We start from the raw sequence: 12,944 nt of genomic DNA, 5'->3' as shown, positions 1-12,944 counted from the left end.
TAGCCGGGAAGATACGATCCCACCATCGCTCGGCGTGAGCACGGCGGGCCATCCGCGCAGGTAGCAGACAGGTAGACAGGAGGATAGCGATCCCGCCACCGCTCGGCGAGAGCACGGCGGGCCGTCCGCGCAGGCAGCAGACAGGTAGCCAGGAAGATAGGGATCCCACCACCGCTCGGCGTGAGCACGGCGGGCCGTCCGCGCAGGCAGCAGACAGGTAGCCAGGAAGATAGGGATCCCACCACCGCTCGGCGTGAGCACGGCGGGCCGTCCGCGCAGGCAGCGGCCGTGGGGATCGGCGACAGGAATTTCTCCTTACGGGTAACTCATTGAACTGTGAAATACAGGAACTTGGGGTGTTAAGATCGTTGGCATACGGCCATATCTCGTAAAGCCCGTTAAAATCGGCTGCATCTTTAATCTTTGCTTCCACGATCTTTCACAGGGACCTCGCCCCAAGCGTTGCAATGGTCCTGTCAGTGCGAGTCTATGTTACATGACAATACTAATATAGTGGACGGCTTTACGTTATAGCAAAAAGACCACTTCACAACGGCGTCCTGTATGGCTATAAATACAGTTTATAGCAAACAGCAAACCCTGCTGGTGCTCCGATTAGTTGTTGACGAATGACATGGCAGTCTTTAGTCCATCTGCAGCGACCAACTTTGTTGGTTGCATCCATTACTTGTAATGCAGTACATATGTGAGATTTATCCTCAAAACCTGTATGCATTTCCCACCAACGCTGATTCTGCGGTGTTTCCCTCAACGGTACCACATATGAATTGAAATACAACCGCCACCTAAGTTTTGTTTTTGCAGCTTTTTTTGTACAGTTGCCAGAGCATTGCTGCTACCATATGCAAACGACTAGCTTATCTAAACCCGCAGTCGGGACTACCAAAACTAGTATGCAGTTAGCTTGCAATATAACGCAAAGTGCTGCGCGTCGTTTGCTTTTCATCTGATCACCCCATTGATGTCTTGTCGGGGATCAGCTGCGCGTGTTGGACTTATTTGTGATTTGTTTCAAGCTTTTGTGCATTATGCACGAAAGCTAAAGAAGTGTGTTATGCACGATGCTGTTTGTGTGTACGATAGCCAAATGTAAACCTGTTGGTAACGGTAAAGACGTATTATTTTCTCTTTTCATGATTCTAGTGTAAGGTGGCATTGGGCCGCTAGCTGCAGCGAGTTCCGAGCGTCTTGCCTGCTGTCTTGCTTGTGTGTGTGTGTGTTGTGTTTTTATACCTGTATTTGCAAAGATATACACCAGCTTGGTGGTGCAAAGTAGGCCGTATTATTGTTATCATACTGAAAAGCTTTTAAGCTCATAAGAAAAGCATCACGTCACCAAAGATGGCGCTGGTGTTTTTCCAGCAGTAGTTATCCACAGTATAATCACTTTTGGTTGTGACATTGTTTGATGGTTGACATGGTTGACAATCAGCCCGACATTGTTTTAATGTTAAGAAGTCACGTCCCATTTGAAGCCGATGTTTTTGACAATTCTGATGTATGGTGGTCATGATCATATGCTGGCGGCCATAGTATCGCTCAAGTCAGAAGAGCGAGGGCAGGTATACAAATTGACAATCCTAATTAATGATTAATCTATGAATGTCGTGCAACTGCCATGAGTGCCTATAAACTTGGGCGCTCAGTATGAAAATAGTGCCAAACTTTTATTTACTTGTTTTGTTTTCAGTTCCATGCAGTAAAAAAGCAGCATGAACATTTTTTTTTTTTGAAAACATTTTGAGACATGAAATAGCAGCACAACATAAATGCCAGCTGGCAAGCCTTACGATGTTGCAAATATTCATCGATAGGGTTGGGTTGCAATCCCATTTGATTACATATTATGGTTGTGGGGACTGGATGCCACGTCGCATCAACTTGTCCTCTGAACATTATCTTCCTTGGGTATGGAAGTGCACATAAGCAGCATTTTGTGATGAAGGAGGAATTGTTTCCATGAAAGTGATCAGATGTGCAATTTTGCAGCTGTTCCATTACATGCCTTGAAGTCCAGGCTTAATAACCTGCTGTATGAGTCCAATCATATCAACGGTATCATAAAGGCTGGTTTTTCGCTTGAAAGTTGATAAGAACTAAAGCACTCAACTTTTTTTGTTTCGATCTGCCAGCGACTGTGACGACATTGTCATAGACAGGTGCCTGAGGAGGAAACATGGAAAGAGGGACGCCTGCAGCCCTTACAGTGAGAAGAATTGTCAGAGGACTTTGTTGCTGTGCGGAGATGGACAAGCATCTGTGCCACAAGCCGTCAATGGTGAGAACTGTGCGTCCTGTTCAGAAAAGGGACACTGTGTGGCTACGCTTGGCATGGATGAAATCATGCTAGTGTTCTATTCATGCATTGATAAAGGTGATCGAGGAACTGGACATTGTCTAGTTGTCATGAAAAAGTTTACTTTCCTCCACTGCCGGCAAATTAAAACTTTTACCCGTTCGAAAATTACGAAATCTGCATTTCAAAACAAGTCATGACCAGAATCGTAAATATTTACCCAGAAAGTGCAAGCGTGACCATCTCTTCCCTTGATCCGTCTTCAGCAGGACTAGGTCGCCGTCTCTAAGAGGTGAAAGGTCACGCACTCCGTGACGCCGGTCGTAAGCAGACTTCTGCAGCTGCTTTGAGCAGCAGTCGCGTTGCTTGAGTTTGGCGTGACTGACCACTCGTGGCTGTAGCTGTGTTTCCAGCGTGGGCGGTCCAATTTGAAGCTTTCGGGATATCAGTGTCTCAGCAGGGCTGACCCCGGTTGTGGAGCATGATGTAGTGCGATCACGAGATCGTTCAGCCCCAGGAGCTTCTTGGCCGTTTAGTCGGCACGTTCGGGCAGGCCGTTGGTCTGATGAAGCGTGAGCCGCACTGTGCCGCGGACTCACGGAGCGTCTTTGAGGCCAGCTGTGGGCCATTGTCTGAGTGGATGTGGTCCGGCAAACCGTGTACTATGAAGACTTCTTTCACTTTTCGGCAGACTGCTACTGTGGTTGTCGCAATCAGATTTCTGACTTCGATCCGCCTGCTATAGTAGTCCACCAGGACCCGGTACTGGTGGCCGTCGTGCTCAAACAGCTCCGTCGCGAGCTTTCACCTCGGTCGAGATGACAGCTCGGACGGCTTCATCGGCTCCTTCCGTCGAGACAGGCGGCAATGGCAGCGCCATTCGCAGGCTAGGACCATGTTTTTCACGTCCTGGCTGACGTTTAGCCACCAGACTGAGGACTTCGCTCGTTCCCTGCACGACAACAGACCTTGGTGACTGGCGTGCAGGCATTGGAGAACGTCTCGTCGCTGGGCTTTTGAGACCGCGATTCGGTCCTGGAACGTGATGAGGCCGTCACAGATTGACAGGTCACTCCACACTGAAAAGTACGGGACCAGACTCGGCGGCACCGCCGTCGCGTGATGTGGCCAGCCGTCGGTGATGAACTCCGAGACGGCTCGTAGCTCTTCGTCTCCTTCGGTTGTTGTCTCGAAATCCCGCAGCTTGGAGTCGGATGCTGGCTGAGACGTTTGGACAGCGTGCACGTATACCGATGCTTCGCTTGCCAGGGTGTGGCTGCGAACAGAGTCGCTATCAATCAGCGGGCTGCGGGATAGCGTGTCGGGAACCATCAGGTTCTTGCCTGGGACGTGATGAACCTGGAAGTTGAACCTCAACATCCGCAGAAGGAGTGGTTGGCAGCGCAGTGGAGCTTGATGTAGCGGTTTGGCGCTCAGCAGAGAGACCAGGGGCTTGTGATTTGCCAGCAGTGTGAAGCTGGGCAGACTCACCAGGTACCTCGCGAACTTCTCAAATGCTCATACTGCAGCGAAACACTCCTTTTCATGTGCTCTTGCTGGAGCACTGCTCCCAGACAGTAGGAGCTTGCATCAGCGGCGACCACGGTCAGCAGAGAAGCGTCGTAGAACTGGGGGCTAGGCGACTTTCCCAGGAGCTCCCTGCAAGCTTCGAATGCTTCAGCCTAGTGGGGTCCCCACTCCCAGGCTGCATCCGCCTTCAGCAGGTCTGGCATGGGCTTCATTGTTGTGGACAAGTTTGGCATAAACCTAACCAGGTACGTCATCATGTGCAGGACACTGCGCAGCTCTTCCACCGTGCTGGGTGTAGGCATGTCCTTCAGAATCCGGATTTTCTCTGGATCGGGCATGATGCCGCAGGCTCCAACGACATGTCCGAAGTACACCAGCTCTCCCTTTCTGAGCTGGCACGTCTGGTAGTTGAGTCGCAGGCCAGAACGACTCACAGTTTCCAACACATTCTTCACGCGGACGTTACGTTGGGCACGTGTGCGTTCATTGACGAGGATGTCGTCCACGATAATTTCAGTACCGTCATGACCCTCAAGCAGCTCCTGCATTTCTCAGAAATATTTCACTTGCAGAGGTGATGCCGAACGGTACCCTCTGAAAGCAAAACCTGCCAAACGGGGTGATGAAGGTGGTCAGTTCCTGACTTCCCTCCTCCAGAGGCATCTGCCAGAAACCGCTTTCGGCATCCAGGCTGCTGAATACAGTGGAGCCAGCTAGGTTGGATGCGATGTCATCCAGTGTTAGTAGCACCAGGTGCTCCCTCTTCACAACCTGATTCAGGCACTGGAGGTCCACAGATATCCTCACTTGGCCTTTGCTCTGCGTCACTGGCACACAGTGATGTGGGCGTTGTCACCGTTTTTGTGACACCTTCTGTCAGCATTCGCCCCAATTCAACTTTAACTTTGTCCAGGAGCGGGAGGAGGACGTTCCGAGCTGTGAACAGGCGGGACGATTCGGCGTCACCCATCAGCTCCATCTTGGCAGGTGTGGTTTCCATCAGTCCTACACCCTTTTGCAGTCGTGACTTCATTCAGTCTGGCCACCAGCGCCATCCTGATCCATCCTGATCCATCCGCCAGCAGCATCTCAGGCCAGGAGGTTGTTGGCCATTTGGCCCTTCACGACCATCACTTTGAATGAGTGGGTCTGATCTTTGTGCAGGGTGGTGGCCTTAAACTCTCCAGCACACTGCAGTTGTCCCACCGGGCTGGTCAGGCCAGCGCGCGGCTTGGCCAGTTGGTGGCTCCATCATTAAGCCACACACATCTTCAGTCATCGCTAACACATCAGCTCCAGTACCAATTTGGAATGTTATGGAGCTTTTGTTGGTAACGCCGGCGTAGGCATCGCACTCAGTAAAACAGTCCGCATCACCTAAATCCAGCAAGCAAACCATACAAGACTGTTGCTATTACATGCACCAGATATTTATGAATTCCTCTGACACCTTTATATAGCTCCATGTCCTACATAATGCTAATAAATCACGATTTCCCCTCGCATCTATCACTCAATGTCCACAAACGGGCGTAGGAATCGGTGATGCGGCTGTGAGCTGATTGTAGTGAAGTTAGCTAACACTTCCAGCCGACTGTATGGTGACGTCACAAGGCCACAAAATCACTGCCATCCTGGTGATAGTTTGCACGCCTATGACCGGCAAGTCAGTGATGGGACCCGGGCGTTTCTCGTCACATGGCGGTCTCTACCAGTCGGACGGAAAGCGATTACTGAAAGTTATGTGTTGTAGGAATAGGCCCATGCATCACTTTGCACGATCTCTGAGATGAATATGAAATCCGGCCAGATGGCAACGGCCGTGACGGATAAGACAAGGCCAGCATATGAACAGGGTCGGACGAGACCCGACGGAAAAGACCAAACCAGACGAGACCAGGCGGTCAAGACAGGACTGAGTAAACAAGACGAGACCGAGCAGACTGCACGGATGCCAATAGGATCCGACAAGATCAGGCATAACCAGACGAGATTTGAAGGGATCCGAGGGCACCATGCATGACTGAAAGGAACCGGACGAGACGGAACATACAGAACGGGACCAGGCGGAACTGGACAGAACGTGATGGGCCCAGAAGAAACCGAACTAGATAAGACTAGATGTTACTGGAACGGATTGGACATGAACGAATGGGACCGGACCAAACGAGACGAGACAAAACGACCGGGCGGGATCAGACAGGATCAAACAGTATCTCAAGTGACGAGAAGGAATCGGGTGGGACAGAATGGGAACGCACAGGCAGAATTGGACCCGATCAGACCGAACCAGATGTAGCGTCATGAAGGGAGACAGAACCGGGCGAAAACAGGCCAAATATGGGGAAACCGGGCAGGACGAGAGCAGGTGGGACGGGACAGACCCGGAGGAGCCTTGACCAGACCTTGCGGGATCAGACGGGACTAGGCGGGACTTGGCGACGGAACTCCCTCTGTTCGGCATTGTGGCCCCTTGACCAACACACGGCCTCTCACATTTCAGGCACCTCAAACAATGCAAATCGCGTGCCCGGCCTTGTTCCTTCTCAGGAAATGCCTCCTGGGCTGAGACCGACACGAAATTAACTGTTCGGTGTCAGTCGTCTCTGGCCCAACTAGAGACACGCGTTCTCCCAGAGGATTTCAATCGATGCAAGAGTTCACCTGATTGACATTTAAAGTCACGGCCCTACAGACTGGGAGCCTGAATATGACGTACAGCCAGCTCTTCGGGCGGTTCAGCCTTTCCATCGGGCCTTTGATCGCCAGCCTCGGCGGGTATTTCGTGACTCTCTTTAGACGCCCTCCAACACTGCCCTGGTCGACCCGGGGCCCCTTGTCAACACAGGGCCCTCTGCTACGCACTGTGGACTTCTGGCCAACTCGGCTCACTAGCTCAGAGGTCAAACCAATGTGAATCACGGGCCCCGGTCTTGTGCTTGCTGAGCAAACTAGTCCTCAGGCCCAGACCGACACGGGCCCGACTGATGAGTACTGATGCTGCCTGACCGACACAGGGAATACCATCGACTCGAGGGGGGGGGGGAGGGGGACAGTGGAGGGAAAGGGCCCTCTGGCCGGCATTTGAGAGTCCGGTAATACGAGTCGGTCGGGAGGAGGTGCACATGCTCCTCTGCCCTCCCTGCCTGCATCGCTGCTCGGACAACAGCGTAGGAGCCTCCGAGTAAATAAAAATAAGTCAATGACAACGTGGAAGACTCCTTACTGATCGGATTAAACCGGAAAGCGATATAAAGGGCTCCTAGCAAGACCGGTCTCTGGACAGCACAAAGAGCTTTGCAATTTCGATTGCCGATCTCTTAATCAGTGAATACTTATTTTTGTCTGCTCATAATCTTTCACCTTCGCTTACGACTGTTATCGGTTGTGTGAACGCCCAAAGATGTCAACTTTGTTTTGTTTTGTGCAAAAATTGTCTGCTCTGCCGGCTATGACCCCTTGGAGCCTCAAGAAAACCCACGATGTCGTAACCTCCTCTCTGGATCCTCCACTAGACACATGCGGTCCCGTACGACACTGTCATCAGTTGGCAGTGATCTTGTAGCCTTGTGACGTCACCGTACAATCAGCCGGAAGTATCACAGAACTTCACTACAATTAGCTGGCAGCTGCACCGCCAATCCTACGCTCGGTTGTGGAAACTATATGGAGTGATAGACGTGACAGAAAACGCGCTTAATTGACATGTTATAGGTCGTAGAGCTATGTAAAGGTGTGAGAGAAATTCACAAATGTCTGGTGCATGTACTGATAATTTTCTTGCATGATTTACTTTCTCAACTTAGCTGATGCAGACCGCTTCACTGAGTGCGAGGCCTGCGCCGGTGTTACCCTTTTGTTGATGGTCAGAGAAACGAGTCAGGACTTTTCACCACTTGTATGGGACTTAGCTGCTCCCAAGAAGTATTTTGATGTTTGTCCACTCGCTTGGCTTTCAGCTTTATTATCTTCAGTCACTACTTCTTGCACTGTGCGGCTGCGGCACACTGATGAAAATCGGCCTAGTCGTCCACACTTCTAACATGTGTTCCCGTTAACTGGTTACTGCCCTCCAGTGGGGGTGGTGAAGCCACAGCGGCCTCACGGGGCCTGTTTTCTTCCAGTTAATAATCTTGAATCTTAACTGATCTATAATCTTCTCCAGGCTACTTGACATCTTCATGTTTCTCCCAATCAAACTGGGAATATTCTTCTTGGGCGGAGAAGCCAGCACATTTGAAGAAAATGTCAGTTTTCACGTTTTCTTTTTATCAAGCTGATTGGCATAATAGAATTGCAAGGAGCTAGAATCGCTTTTGAACTAGGGTGGAAGTGAAAAATTCCATCGCAAAAAGACCGTGCGGGAATGAAAAATCAATTCACAACGGATGGAACTTATGAGCTCGTGACTGATGCTTCAGCAAACGAAGACATCTATTTCAAGTTGGCATAGACGTAATATCAGGAACCTGACAAAACTATTTCGTTTTTTAACATCTTAGGCCATTAAAGTGAAACAGAATACATTAACACGCGCTCGGGTCGGGGGGGGGGGGCAAATTGATCCCACCCCCGGGGGCTTTTCCCGAATGGTTTCTGAACGGCGCGGCGTAGCCACGCCAAATTTTGCATAGCTGTAGAAAATTACATAGGGGATCGTTTGACACACAAATTTTAGATGTACCTTGCAGGGTGGCCGACCTATGACAGGTCAACGTCAGCCCGGGACCCTGTACCTCTGGTTTTCCGTTGTGCACGATCACCTGGCGGGCAGCCACCGAGCGATTCGCCGATCCACCCACCCGCCCGAATGATCGGACTGGGTTATGGCCCACAGTGATGAGTCCACCGCAGTGCTCACATATAGCTGCTCCGGCCCCGTGCTGAGCACCGGGCGGCGCGCGGTCTCCATCATCCAACGTCGTGCTATGCAATGCCATAACTTGCAATTAAGCTGCGGCAGGCCATGTCAAAGTTCGGTTGTTCGACTGGTGACGGCGGGAACTCTGAGATGAGGCGAAGCGACGCAAAAGTGATTTTGCCTTGCTTCTTCCCATCCGACGTAATAATGCTCATGCCAATTTTTATTCCTCAAGATGGAAAGGCAAGACTGCTCGCGGCAACCCCGCGACCAGCGCCCGTGCGCCAAGCACGTAACTTTGGGCACCTGTGTAATCTGGAACAATGTCCCGAAATCGATAACCTAGGCGACGTCTAACTGGCGAAGAGCAAACGTTTCAGAGGAATTCTGCGACATGCCGTCACATCATGTCATGGGAAGCAACTGGCGACGACGAAGACGACACAGATTTGCGCCACTGCGCAGCAGACACATTTCACCTATCTCACAGCCGCTACACAGAGAGCGGCGCTCCCTCACTGGGATTGCCATTTGGCGAAGCTGAGCACCTGTACAGACGAGCGGAGAAGGTACCCGGCCCGCGGCGGTCGACGGCCACCGGCCAGCAGCGCCCTCTCCAGCGCCGCCGCCGGCCACTCAAAGCATAACGACAGAACGGCGGCCAGCGCCACGTTCACCACCAGATGGGCCAGGAACCAAAACACGAACAGCGTGTGCGTGAAGGCGAACGGTACGCGCGCCTGGGTGGCGAACGACACCTGCAGCTGCATGGAGGTCAAATATGCGCCGGATGTGAGTCGGCCGAGCGGCGCCCAGGAGGGCTGTGAGAGCAGGCTGTTGACCGGGCCGCCGTGGCCCGTGGCGCAGGCGAGCACGACCCAGCCGCAGGCCAGCGCCCATGCTGGCCGATGCAGCGCCGCGTACGCCACGGCCACGGCCGGCATCCAGGCCCGGCTCGGCTCTCTGTTGTAGGCGTGCATGCCATACACGACCAGCAGTGCAACGGCCGCGGCCAGCACCCACAGCAGCAGGTTGAGCGGCGTGCTCAGGCGCCGGCGCAAGCGGCCAGTGCGCGCCCCGTCCAGCAGGAGGCCCAGGCCCAGCCCGATGATGTACGGCGAGGCGGGCGACCACGGCGCGTTGTACACGAGCAGTGTGAAGTCGCGTTGCGTCTGCCGGTCGTTGGCGTGCACGTTGAGGTTGAGCAGCGTGGGCGGCAGATGCTTGACGTACGTGATGACGCCGGGAATGATTGCGGATACGACACCCCAGAGCGTCAGCCAGGCAGCGCCGGCATGCCGGTTCCACAGAAATGGCAGAACTAGTAGCGGTGCCACCACGAACATCTGAAAGTCAAGCCCCACGTACCAGGCCTGGTCGATACACACCGTCTCGCCGTTGGGGTACAGGTTGTTGATGTAGAGCGGGTTGCACCGCCAGTAGCGCCGGCACCCGGTGACGCCGAACATTCCGAAAAAGAGCGCGGTGAAGGAGCCGCGGCCGATGTGGCGCCGCAGCGTGGCCGTCAGCCACACCACCACCGCGTACAGCGGCGTCAGGCGCAGATACCGGTGCAGGTACGTGCTGAGCACCTCGCGCACGCCGATCCGGCGGCCAGCGCGCTGCGCGTTCATCAGTGAGTAGGAGAACATTGCGCCGCTGAGCAGCAGAAACATGTCGACGGCAGGGGGCGCGTTCATGATGGCCTGGAACGGCAGCGGCCGAGTGACCTCCGGCAGCACACCCATGTTACTCAGCGGTAGCAGCAGGAAGTCGACGATGTACGTGTGACCGAGGATGACCCAGGTCATGGAGATGAAGCGCAGGCCGTGTAGGCAGCCGATGTTGTCCGGCGCCGTCTGCACGCTCAGCAGACGTCGCACGTTGCGATACAGCGAGAACGCGCGTACGCACACCGTCCGCCAGCCGGGTGGCAACGGCGCGCCTCTGTACACGAGCAGTGCCCGGGCGCGCTCCTCGTGCGTAGCAGCCACATTGACCACCGTGCAGCCGAGCACTACAAGTCCCGTCAGCGTCAGAAAGGCGACGGCTGCCCAGTCGCCGCCGTCGAGCACCGGCGCGTCGTCGCGGGCTTGACACTCGCCGACAACGGCGCGCAGCCCACTGCCTTTCAGCAGCAGGCCCAGCGAGATGCGCACGTCGTGCGCGCAACACGACGAGGGCACGCAATAAGCGTAGCGCACGGCGCCCGGCAGGAGGTCGGCCAGCGTCGGCAGTGCCGGTGCCTGCCGCTGGCCCGTCCTGCTGGGCGCAGACGCGCTGCTGGCATCCGGCACAACCGCGGCCGCGCAGAGCCGGCCAGAGAAGCCGCGCGCGGACGACTGCGGGCCACGCGAGGCGTTCAGCGCCGCCTGCACAGCCAGACACTCGTCCCAGGCGCTGAGCAGGTTCAGGCTGCCGAACAGCACGCCGTCCGGCAGCTTTCCTGAGGCGTCGGCCATGCGCAGCGCCCAGCCAGCTGGCGCCCGACTCAGCAGCGCGCGCAGGTAAGCCCGACCATCGTTGCGACACAGCTCGCCGGGTACGCCCAACTGAAATGGCGCGAGCCAGCACAGCAGCCAATCAAACGACGTCTCGCCGTCGCTCATCGCCTCGTCGCGCGCGAGCTCATCGGACTCCTCCAACGTGTCGGACTCCTCCAACTCGTAATTGCGCACTGTGCGCCTGGACCCCGCGGCCGGAGGCGCCTTCCTCGCGCGCGTCCAGTCTGTCACCGCTCCGCTGCCACGCCGAGCACCGCAGCCGCGGAGGCGGGCCGCGCGCCGGGCCTCGGCCAGCCGCGGTCTGACCAACGTTCACGCGTCGCGCCCGGCACTCCGCACCCGAGCTCAAACAGCCCAGCCAGCACGCCGGCCGGCAGCCGGCCCGCCACGACCGGCACGCACCCGCCGAACGGCGCCAGGCGGGCGGCGGGGCGCGGAGCGTCCGCGCCGACCGGCGCCTCGGCTCGCACGGCCAGCACCGCCGCCGCCGCCGCCAGCCAAGCGAGCACCGACGCCGTCATCTCCGCCGCCGGCCACGCCGCACACCGATCTGGCTCGCTGCGCTCTATCGCCGCCGTCGGCTGATGAGGACCGGATCCACCGAGCCTAGCCTATCTGAGGCATCGACTGTCCTGCAGACACGGCGTGCTTGAGCCGCGCCAGCCCGCGATGCCGGGGGCTTGCCTCGCGCAAACACTCTGTGCCAGTCGATCTGACTTGAACAAGGTGTAATTCGTCACCACAGGAAATGCAAGTCTTAGGTGTCTGCGATTGACATAAAAGGTTCTGCGCTGATGCAGCCATCGCAGCGACAGTGAAGACGACGGTGCCCAGATCTCTGTACATGATGCCTGTCGGAAAATGCTCTTTGCTGTGGCTACTCCATCCTTGATCAGGTTTACCTTCTCAGTCAGTGGTTCAGTGTAGCACACAGTTGGGCTGCTGCCCAGCTACGACGAACTCCAGCCCACAACTTTGATGATGGAACCGACCAAAGACTCGTAGCGTTGGTTCCACAGCATCCCTGACCACACCGCGCTCACCCTCTCTTTCTCATCCTCGCCCCGCCCCCCCCCCCCCTCACCGGAACCGCTCCAGTAAAACCGCCCCCCCCCCCCAAGTTCTGACACTTCAGCCATTCAAATGAATGCGTTTAATCAACTCCGCTCAATTCGTGTCATTTATTTCAATGCATCAAATGTCCACAGCACAGACCCGCGTCGTGTCGTCTGTTCGCTCGGATGATTACCCTGGTCGCGGCCTTTGCTTGTGCCCGACGCCTGCTCCGACGCAGGTGTTAGCACCAACGTGACACAGGCCGGCTGCCGAACCCCCTCGTGGACTAGGCTGAAATAACACGGAAACAACACAGGAGAGGTGGACAGTGCTGCCCTGCAGCGGCGAGCGCGTCGCAGCAGTGCGGCACTCTTCCAGTCCATCCAGCAGCACGGCTTCGTCGAGCCCGGGGCGCCGTGGCCCCGCAGCAGTGCGGCACGGTCCCAACCCATCCAGCGGCACGGCCTCGGCGAGCCCGGGGCGCATTGGCCCAGCCACACAACGCTACGACCCCCGCTCCGATACCAGCACTGCCACTGCTAAAGGGCTCAAAGTTTTTCCTCTCTGTCACACCATTCAGGTCAAGTGTCTCGTCAAAAAGCAGCCCCAGCCGTAGATGCCAGCTGAAGAGTGCAAAGCAGGTAACGTAACGTATCGTACTTATCCCAAATCGCAC

General features: G+C 55.4%; 1 protein-coding gene across 1 annotated transcript; it reads right to left on the bottom strand.

Annotated features, from left to right (window-relative positions):
* Positions 1 to 4,936: 4,936 nt before the first annotated feature.
* LOC119106055 (nose resistant to fluoxetine protein 6-like) lies at positions 4,937 to 12,269 on the bottom strand. Its single transcript, XM_037229652.1, has 4 exons — positions 12,256 to 12,269; positions 10,986 to 11,513; positions 9,365 to 10,832; positions 4,937 to 5,038 (listed from the first exon to the last, which is right to left on the bottom strand). Exons 1-4 carry the CDS (start codon positions 12,267 to 12,269, stop codon positions 4,937 to 4,939), a joined length of 2,112 nt encoding a protein of 703 aa, XP_037085547.1.
* Positions 12,270 to 12,944: the final 675 nt, after the last annotated feature.

This window comes from Pollicipes pollicipes, unplaced genomic scaffold, assembly GCF_011947565.3.
Source record: "Pollicipes pollicipes isolate AB1234 unplaced genomic scaffold, Ppol_2.1 Scaffold_6138;HRSCAF=7277_pilon_pilon_pilon, whole genome shotgun sequence".
In the NCBI taxonomy this organism is placed as follows: Eukaryota; Metazoa; Arthropoda; class Thecostraca; order Pollicipedomorpha; family Pollicipedidae; genus Pollicipes; species Pollicipes pollicipes.
This window is presented reverse-complemented; position numbering and strand designations above follow the sequence as displayed.

Bases quoted from the DNA above. Each gene is read 5' to 3' on its own strand.
- LOC119106055 (XM_037229652.1), bottom strand. The intron at 10,833-10,985 runs GTCTGCGCCCAG...GCTGAAAGGCAG, and splicing joins GTGCCGGATGCCAGCAGCGC to TGGGCTGCGCGCCGTTGTCG. The intron at 5,039-9,364 runs GTTCTGTCGTTA...GGACAACTGCAG, and splicing joins TGAACGTGGCGCTGGCCGCC to TGTGCTGGAGAGTTTAAGGC.